At 40.3% G+C, this 10,276-nt stretch overlaps 1 protein-coding gene across 2 annotated transcripts; it reads left to right on the forward strand.

Moving 5' to 3' along the window:
- The first annotated feature begins 5,583 nt into the window (after nucleotides 1-5,583).
- On the forward strand, nucleotides 5,584-10,191 carry LOC136747527 (dynein light chain Tctex-type 1). Of its 2 annotated transcripts, XM_066700411.1 has the most exons (5): nucleotides 5,597-5,729; nucleotides 7,007-7,048; nucleotides 7,404-7,527; nucleotides 9,286-9,363; nucleotides 9,861-10,191. In XM_066700411.1, exons 1-5 carry the CDS (start codon nucleotides 5,664-5,666, stop codon nucleotides 9,929-9,931), a joined length of 381 nt encoding a protein of 126 aa, XP_066556508.1. In that variant the 5' UTR covers nucleotides 5,597-5,663; the 3' UTR covers nucleotides 9,932-10,191. The 2 variants fall into 2 exon arrangements, with proteins under 2 accessions (XP_066556514.1, XP_066556508.1); XM_066700417.1 differs by lacking the exons at nucleotides 9,286-9,363; nucleotides 9,861-10,191 and adding an exon at nucleotides 8,330-8,533 and having other exon boundaries at nucleotides 5,584-5,729.
- The last annotated feature ends 85 nt before the right edge of the window (nucleotides 10,192-10,276 follow it).

Here is a 10,276-nt window from a genome sequence, read left to right on the forward strand (position 1 = left end):
GTGTAATGCCTATTTATTTGACTCACATAGGGATTACATCCCCCCACCCCTGACCACCCACCCAATCCTTTATCATTGTCATTAGATGGCATGGTATGAAATCTGAGGTCCTTTGACGTCGCTCCAGTCACAACAGTATAAACAACCCTGACTCATGTTTCCCAGGGAAATAATAACTGTGGACTAATGCCTCTCATCGGGTTTCTAATGATATTCATTCATAATTAAGCGCTCCACTCTAGGAGAGCACAACAGGACAGCACAAAGGTTTCTGGCCAGGCGTGGGGTCACTCGCACACAAAACGCTGAGCGCCAGGGGGAACAGTACACTGACACTGTTTAATTCATGCAGCCTCCAATTAACTGTCAGATCAGGATCAACACCAGCTAATTCTGTAAAGGCTTTCCAGCCAGCCTTCATACAGCTGTAACACACCCATGGATATCCGGAAAATCCAATGTAATATAAAGCTTCCTATACAATAATACAGATTACATGTTTCATTAATTAATAAATTGATAAATGCATGTTAATTAAAGTAAAACATGAATGAATTTACCATTGTTGTTCTTGTTTTGTTTTCATTATTTTTTATTTAAATATTATTTTGCATACTTTTATTAAATTGGTACTTTCTGGCAAATTAATTATCTCACACTTTCTCACTTTGAGTACCTGAGGGAAACACCACTACAGGTAAGATATAAGCATACAGAAAGAAGATACAGTAGATAATAACACTATACACTCACCTAAAGGATTATTAGGAACACCTGTTCAATTTCTCATTAATGCAATTATCTAACCAACCAATCACATGGCAGTTGCTTCAATGCATTTAGGGGTGTGGTCCTGGTCAAGACAATCTCCTGAACTCCAAACTGAATGTCTGAATGGGAAAGAAAGGTGATTTAAGCAATTTTGAGCGTGGCATGGTTGTTGGTGCCAGACGGGCCGGTCTGAGTATTTCACAATCTGCTCAGTTACTGGGATTTTCACGCACAACCATTTCTAGGGTTTACAAAGAATGGTGTGAAAAGGGAAAAACATCCAGTATGCGGCAGTCCTGTGGGCAAAAATGCCTTGTTGATGCTAGAGGTCAGAGGAGAATGGGCCGACTGATTCAAGCTGATAGAAGAGCAACTTTGACTGAAATAACCACTCGTTACAACCGAGGTATGCAGCAAAGCATTTGTGAAGCCACAAAACGTACAACCTTGAGGCGGATGGGCTACAACAGCAGAAGACCCCACCGGGTACCACTCATCTCCACTACAAATAGGAAAAAGAGGCTACAATTTGCACAAGCTCACCAAAATTGGACAGTTGAAGACTGGAAAAATGTTGCCTGGTCTGATGAGTCTCGATTTCTGTTGAGACATTCAGATGGTAGAGTCAGAATTTGGCGTAAACAGAATGAGAACATGGATCCATCATGCCTTGTTTCCACTGTGCAGGCTGGTGGTGGTGGTGTAATGGTGTGGGGGATGTTTTCTTGGCACACTTTAGGCCCCTTAGTGCCAATTGGGCATCGTTTAAATGCCACGGCCTACCTGAGCATTGTTTCTGACCATGTCCATCCCTTTATGACCACCATGTACCCATCCTCTGATGGCTACTTCCAGCAGGATAATGCACCATGTCACAAAGGTGGAATCATTTCAAATTGGTTTCTTGAACATGACAATGAGTTCACTGTACTAAACTGGCCCCCACAGTCACCAGATCTCAACCCAATAGAGCATCTTTGGGATGTGGTGGAACGGGAGCTTCATGCCCTGGATGTGCATCCCACAAATCTCCATCAACTGCAAGATGCTATCCTATCAATATGGGCCAAAATTTCTAGAGAATGCTTTCAGCACCTTGTTGAATCAATGCCACGTAGAATTAAGGCAGTTCTGAAGGCGAAAGGGGGTCAAACACAGTATTAGTATGGTGTTCCTAATAATCCTTTAGGTGAGTGTATAACTTGTGCTTCATGAAAATAAAACCTTTCCTTGAGTGAGGTACAGAGAGGCATTGACTCAATAAATAATTAAGTTTAACTGAGAGTAGCCATTATTATCCAAAGGGGTGTCTATACAATCTTCTTAAGTTTTGTAAAATATTAAAAACTTGTTTCCCCATTTAAGTAACAAAATGTTAGATTTAAATGAAATACTTTAAATTATAAACATTCATAAATTGTTGCATGAAAACTAGACTCGAGAGTAGTTATATGTTATTTATTGAGATTATGAAGTATATCTAATAATTTCCATAATAAAACTTAAATGCATTTCAGATTGTTACATTAAATAGATTAAAGTAAGATCTTAATATTTTGTGTGTAATCGGTTAAACAGTAAAGGTTATATGAGGTACTGATTTTTATAAATGGTTGAAGATACTATTTGCTGGAGATTGGCGGTTAGAATAAGACATAGCATGAATTTAAACTTCATTTCATTACCCTTTATATAAATTTGTAGCATGTATATTCTTTCTGCATCTTTAGAATTAGCAATTAAGTGATTTGGTTGCATTTAACAGGCTTTAATATACACTCACCTAAAGGATTATTAGGAACACCATACTAATACTGTGTTTGACCCCCTTTCGCCTTCAGAACTGCCTTAATTCTACGTGGCATTGATTCAACAAGGTGCTGAAAGCATTCTTTAGAAATGTTGGCCCATATTGATAGGATAGCATCTTGCAGTTGATGGAGATTTGTGGGATGCACATCCAGGGCACGAAGCTCCCGTTCCACCACATCCCAAAGATGCTCTATTGGGTTGAGATCTGGTGACTGTGGGGGCCAGTTTAGTACAGTGAACTCATTGTCATGTTCAAGAAACCAATTTGAAATGATTCGACCTTTGTGACATGGTGCATTATCCTGCTGGAAGTAGCCATCAGAGGATGGGTACATGGTGGTCATAAAGGGATGGACATGGTCAGAAACAATGCTCAGGTAGGCCGTGGCATTTAAACGATGCCCAATTGGCACTAAGGGGCCTAAAGTGTGCCAAGAAAACATCCCCCACACCATTACACCACCACCAGCAGCCTGCACAGTGGTAACAAGGCATGACGGATCCATGTTCTCATTCTGTTTACGCCAAATTCTGACTCTACCATCTGAATGTCTCAACAGAAATCGAGACTCATCAGACCAGGCAACATTTTTCCAGTCTTCAACTGTCCAATTTTGGTGAGCTTGTGCAAATTGTAGCCTCTTTTTCCTATTTGTAGTGGAGATGAGTGGTACCCGGTGGGGTCTTCTGCTGTTGTAGCCCATCCGCCTCAAGGTTGTACGTGTTGTGGCTTCACAAATGCTTTGCTGCATACCTCGGTTGTAACGAGTGGTTATTTCAGTCAAAGTTGCTCTTCTATCAGCTTGAATCAGTCGGCCCATTCTCCTCTGACCTCTAGCATCAACAAGGCATTTTCGCCCACAGGACTGCCGCATACTGGATGTTTTTCCCTTTTCACACCATTCTTTGTAAACCCTAGAAATGGTTGTGCGTGAAAATCCCAGTAACTGAGCAGATTGTGAAATACTCAGACCGGCCCGTCTGGCACCAACAACCATGCCACGCTCAAAATTGCTTAAATCACCTTTCTTTCCCATTCAGACATTCAGTTTGGAGTTCAGGAGATTGTCTTGACCAGGACCACACCCCTAAATGCATTGAAGCAACTGCCATGTGATTGGTTGGTTAGATAATTGCATTAATGAGAAATTGAACAGGTGTTCCTAATAATCCTTTAGGTGAGTGTGTGTGTATATATATATATATATATATATATATATATATATATATATATATATAATGTGTGTGTGTGTGGTAATATTTAAAGCCTGCTAAATGCAACCAAATCACTTAATTGCTAATATATATATATATATATATATATATATATACACACACACCGATAACATAACATTATGACCACCTGCCCTGACCCGTCGAGGCATGGACTCCACTAGACCTCTGAAGGTGTGCTGTGGTATCTGGCACCAAGACATTAGCAGCAGATCCTTTAAGTCCTGTAAGTTGCGAGGTGGGGCCTCCATGGATCGGACTTGTTTGTCCAGCACATCCCACAGATGCTCGATTGGATTGAGATCTGGGGACTTTGGAGGACAAGTTAACACCTTGAACTCATGATTCATCAGACCAGGCCACCTTCTTCCATTGCTCCGTGGTCCAGTTCTGATGCTCACGTGCCCATTGTAGGCGCTTTCGGGCAGTGGACAGGGGTCAGCATGGGCACCCTGACTGGTCTGCGGCTACGCAGCCCCATACGCAACAAACTGTGATGGACTGTGTGTTCTGACACCTTTCTATCAGAACCAGCATTCACTTTTTCATCAATTTGAGCTACAGTAGTTCGTCTGTTGGATCGGACCACACGGGCCAGCCTTCACTCCCCACGTGCATCCATGAGCTTTGGCCGCCCATGACCCTGTCGCCGGTTCACCACTTTTCCTTCCTTGGACCACTTTTGATAGGTACTGACAACTGCAGACCGGGAACACCCCACAAGATCTGCAGTTTTGGAGATGCTCTGACCCAGTCATCTAGCCATCACAATTTGGCCCTTGTCAAAGTCGCTCAGATCCTTACGCTGCCCATTTTTCCTGCTTCTAACACATCAACTCTGAGGACAAAATGTTCACTTACTGCCTAATATATCCCACCCACTGACAGGTGCCATGATAACGAGATTATCAGTGTTATTCACTTCACCTGTCAGTGGTCAGAATGTTATGGCTGATCGATGTGTATATAAGAATCACCATGTTATACTTTACCTTAGAGCACCCTCATCTGGGTGACAAGGGTAAAAACACTAGGTCGCTTATTCAATGCAAACTTTTACGGATATACAATGATATAGTGTGTTGCTGCTGGGATGACCTGGTGAAATACGTTGAGTTTGAAATTATGAGGAAAACATTATTCTTAGTTTTTGAGTTCAGAGATTAATGGGACAATCCCAGATTACTCCCAGTTTAAATTAGGTCAGCTCAGATTTACCAATTTAAGTAATGTATATTAGTTGTCCCCTTTTGACTGTATTAGTGAATATGATTTAAACTGTATGTGTAAAAAGGGTGTTGCTGCACAATTAAGAAACTTACTATTAAAATAAGACATGATATTTGGTCCAATTCTCTACCAAGAATGCAGAAGCAATAGAAAAATGAAACTAATGGAAGAAAATGTCAGTTGTGTTTTGCATTAACTAGCCATATGCTTTTATAATTTCTAAAATATCAGATGTCATATATCCACATTTATTTCTATATATTATTCATTAATACATAATAATTAAAATAATAATTGAAATCATTTAGGTAAGTATGATTATCTTAAAGTGATTTTGCCATCTGTACAAAAATAAAATAAGATCTGTGGAGGGTAACATTAAAATATATATGCAACAGTAAAAAACTAAAGAGAATATATAAAGCAATAGTACTACTAGTACTACTACTAATACCCTATTATGATTATGATTATTATTATTTATGAATCAGCTGATGAAAGGCAGTGTGTGCACGTCTCCAGCAGTGAGTCTGAGCTGCAGGCGGTCTGCCCGGCGTGCGCCGTCTCTGCCAGGGATCCGGGCAGTCTTTGTCCGAGCTGCGCTGAGCACACTGCGCATGCGCCACACAGACAAGGGACCAGAAACCAAAAGGAACATGGATGAGTTTCAGACAGGAGAGGAGGTACACAACGTCATTACATTATTAGTATTATTATTATTATTATTATTATTATTATTATTGTGTTTTTACAGGTGGCAATCAACCAAGACACCCCTGGTTTTCAGCGCAAACACGTAAAAGTCGTATTGAAACGTGTGATCTAGCGAGCTCTCACGGGAACTGTCTTAATTAGCCAGCGCCGTTTAAATCCGTCGCAATTAGATCTGCGGGCCGTGTTTAATTATCACGGTGTCTAGAGAGATGCACTGCTTGTGTCTGACCTGCTCCTTTTCTTCAGACGAGTAGCATGTGTTGAGTGGTCACTAGCTCACTACTAGCCAGACTGTATTGTTGATTCAGTTTGAAAAGGCAGTTATTTCCCGTTATTGAAACTGATTGGTCGGATTCTCTGGGCGCAACAGACAATACTTTATTTACTACAAGATTGCCAACGTGGCTTTGCCCTTCTCTAATGTATTAATAATACTACTATCCAGCCTGCTAGTCAATGCCCATAGACTGTCTTGATCAATAAGATGAACCTGAATTCTGTGGCAAGAAACACTGACCCCAACCGAAAGGAAACAGATGATTACTTTATTATTCGCGTCTGAAGTGCGTTAGACCGGTCATTAACGCAGTAACTACCTACGTGCTGCGGCGGGCATTCTTTGTTACATTGTTAGAATCCCCCCCAAATAATGTTTCTTTGTGTTTAAAGTATATTACTGAGGTCCAAAACACCACAGAGTTATATCAGTGAAATACAAATGAGTTATGACAGGCTAATTGTAATACAACTCAATTACCTACCATGGGCGTGGCAACCATAGATCCCTAATTTAAGTTCAGTTTTTGTGCTTTTGTAGATTTGTGTCTTGCATTCAGGTGTGGAATAAGTTCAGTTAATCAATGCCAATGCTGTGTAGACCAACCCCTATAACCTACAAACTAGAAAACATTGAAAAATAATGTCATACCTGTTACAGCCACTTAAGACTGAAGAGGTCCTGGAAATGTATTATCACAATTGGCAGGGAAAACGTATTGATAAACTCCCTTTCTCATAGACTATTCTGATTTGATTCATATTTTACATACATTGACAGGTTCTATAACTTATAGTATAAAATACGTGGAAGATATTTACAGTATGTGCAATTAGGGGGGGAAAACTTGCAGTTATATTGTTACATATTATATATATATATATATATATATATATATATATATATATATATATATATATAATATAATATTATCAGTAATTGCAATAATGTTGACTGTATTTGTTTTAGACTGGCTTTGTTGTTGATGAAGTTAGCTCCATTATAAAAGAGGTGAGTGTACTACAATATCTTATCTGTTTCTGATTGATATTTGCCTTACGAACTTTTAAACTGTCTCTTTGGGAACAGAGTAGACCTACATTTAATTATACATTTGTAATATAACATTGTTTTTTAAGCAATAATTTTAAGTACTACATAAAATATACATTGTATTGTACAGGACCATTCATCCAGTCACATTTTCTTAATATGTGATGTGCATTAAAATGCTGACATTGATATGAGGTTGATTTTTTAAATAACTTTTGAAAAGAGTTAAATAAAAAAAGTGGTTTCACTTTACAAGATGCAAAACTATTTTTGCAGTCTAGTTTCTGAAGGTGTGTTTCGATTTGCTTCCCAGTCGGTTGAAGGGGCGATAGGAGGAAATGCCTACCAGCACAGCAGAGTGAACCAGTGGACAACCAGCGTGGTGGAGCAGTGTCTGAGCCAGCTGACCAAGCTGGGCAAGCCCTTCAAGTATATCGGTGAGTCTAGAGAAAGAGAGGCACTGGTATGGAGATGCACTACCCAGTTCTCGCATGCATCTTGATATTAGATAGTTGTGATCTCCAAACTCCACCGTTGTTGGGATTGGTATTATTATTATTATTATTATTATTATTATTATTTATTAGCAGACACCCTTATTCAGGGTGACTTACAAAATATAAGCATAATGCAAAGTGCAAAAAATACAGTGCAGTTCAAGGCACAAAACATTTCAAATTCCAATTTACATAATACACTGAAATTCAAAGCATAATACATTTTACAAATTCAATTTACACAAGTGTATACAATATGAGGTCTTACATCCTGGATTGTAAGAGCTGAGAGCAGACATGATGTTATGTCACAGTCAAGGGCCACCGGAAAGGGAGCAAAGGGGAAATCAAAATAACAATATGAGTACTAGTAACGCAAGGCAAGAGTATGACAAAACATTGTAAAGTGCTATCTTACAGGAGAGTAAATGACTAAATTACAAGTAAAAAGATGTCTGAAAAGATGTGTCTTGAGTAAGCGCCGGAAGGAGGTCAAGGACTCGGCTGTTTTGACTTCAGTGGGCAGGTAGTTCCACCACTTAGGGGCCAGGGATGAGAAGGAACGGCTCTGGAGGAAGGAGAGTGGAGAGGAGGCAGAGTTCTGGCACTGGAGGAGCGTAGTGGTCTGGAGGGGATGTATGGGGAGACGAGGGTCTGAAGGTAGCTTGGTGCAGTGTGGTCGAGACAGCGGTAGGTGAGGGTCAATGTCTTAAACTGAATGCGTGCCGCTATCGGGAGCCAGTGGAGGGAGCGGAAGCGGAGCAGTGGAGTAGCGTGTGCAAATCGGGGCAGAGAGACACCAGACGAGCTGCAGAGTTCTGAAGGAGCTGGAGCGGCGGGTAGTGGATGCAGGCAGGCCGGCCAGGAGGGAGTTGCAGTAGTCCAGGCGGGAGAGGACCAGGGACTGGACGAGCAGCTGAGTCGAGTAGTCGGTGAGGAAGGGACGGATTCGGCGTATGTGATTCCAATGTCAGTGAGGCAGGAGAGGAGGATGGAGTGATCGACAGTGGCAAATGCTGCGGAGAGATCGAGGAGGATGAGGACTGAAGAGAGGGAGGCTGCCCGAGCACAGCTGAGGGAGTCAGTGACTGACGGGAGAGTATTGATGTACTACTTTAACAAAGTGTACATTGCCCTGGGCGAGGGTGTCTGCATAGTAAAAGTACAGGTCTGCTCACACAATACCTTGGTTAAAGATTTCAATATTGTGAGGTCATCCTTTTTTTTTTTTTAACCCCATTCCTGTTTTAAAGTATATTCTTTCAAATGACCTTTCCAGCACTATCTCTCCTACATGTATGAAGTACATTTGCATCTTGATTACAAACACAGCCTTTATTAAATTATGTACTAATGCACATTTTAAATTGAAGTTCTGTACCAACCTCATTTTCAAACTAAAAGCCACCTCAGCTTTATTATTGATCTGTTTCTGCTCACACGATTCCTCGAGGACATTTATAACCTACTAGGCAGTTTTTTTATTTGTATATATATATATATAAATCAATTCCAGCACAACCTGTTATACAAGGAGGGTTTTCTAATGGGTTTTGTTTATGTTAGTTCTAGCAATGTTTCAATGTTTGGGGAGAGCCTTGGCTGTTTTGAAAAGCATTTCAGCTCATGATCCACTTTGAACTTTCAGTACTTAGCCTTGCATGTAAAATCACGAGATGCGTCTTGCTCTTCCCACAGTGACTTGTATAATCATGCAGAAGAATGGGGCCGGCCTCCAGACTGCCAGCTCCTGCTTCTGGGACAACACTACCGATGGTATGTAGAGAGTAGGAGGCCTGAGCACAATACCAGTATTGCTTTTTCTGTTTCAGTCTGAAATAAGCAGCAGAACAGACTATCAATGAAGAACAAGAGGGAGGAATAAGTTTGTGTAAGCCAGGGGGTGTTTCCTAGGGGAAAGCAAGGGGTATGATGACAGTTAACAGGATCACACCACTAAACTGCCATCTGTTTGTTTGTGGGTAAATTAAAGTAATTGAAGCTACCCTTATGTGCAGGAATACAATTCTAATATAAAATATAATAAAACCAGAAATCCAGCTTCTGAATCCTGGGTGGATTTATGTTGGTAGATGTTGGTAAAAAATAAAATATAAAAATTTCCTTTGTCTGTTCAGTTAAGTATTGCGGTGCCATTAAGAGCACATGGAGTCTGGGGATTCTGCAGAAGTGATTGCTTATACTACAATTATACCCAGTCTGAGCTAGAGTGTTGGTTAAAAAAAAAAAAATCTACACATTTTTTCTTCCAGGGAGCTGCACTGTGAGATGGGAGAATAAATCCATGTACTGCATTGTCAGTGTCTTTGGGCTTGCTATATAACCTTAAATATAAACCCACCAAATGCTGCCTGCAAATTCACGTCACAGCAACATCAGTATGTGTTTGTCTTTGTTGTTCATTATTTATGTTCATAATTCAGTGTGTTTGATTTCACTCAGGCATTTCTCATTCTACCAAAATGTAATTCACCATTTTGAAGGTGCTTAAACCTGCACCTCTCCGAGATTCACATTTTTTGTGGAAAGGATTGTCAGCTTTGTGATTGTCATTTGAATAAATTATTACATATTTCTAAATGATCTTCTCTGTGTTACTGTCTAAATTTTGTGTTGTATTGTATGCAGAAATGGATCATGCAGCACTATTTGACAGGGCTCTTTTGTG

This window comes from Amia ocellicauda, chromosome 1 (assembly GCF_036373705.1).
Source record: "Amia ocellicauda isolate fAmiCal2 chromosome 1, fAmiCal2.hap1, whole genome shotgun sequence".
Lineage (NCBI taxonomy): Eukaryota > Metazoa > Chordata > Actinopteri > Amiiformes > Amiidae > Amia > Amia ocellicauda.

Bases quoted from the DNA above. Each gene is read 5' to 3' on its own strand.
- LOC136747527 (XM_066700411.1), top strand. From the start codon at position 5,664: ATGCGCCACACAGACAAGGGACCAGAAACCAAAAGGAACATGGATGAG. The intron at 7,049-7,403 runs GTGAGTGTACTA...TTTGCTTCCCAG, and splicing joins TTAGCTCCATTATAAAAGAG to TCGGTTGAAGGGGCGATAGG. The intron at 7,528-9,285 runs GTGAGTCTAGAG...CTCTTCCCACAG, and splicing joins CAAGCCCTTCAAGTATATCG to TGACTTGTATAATCATGCAG.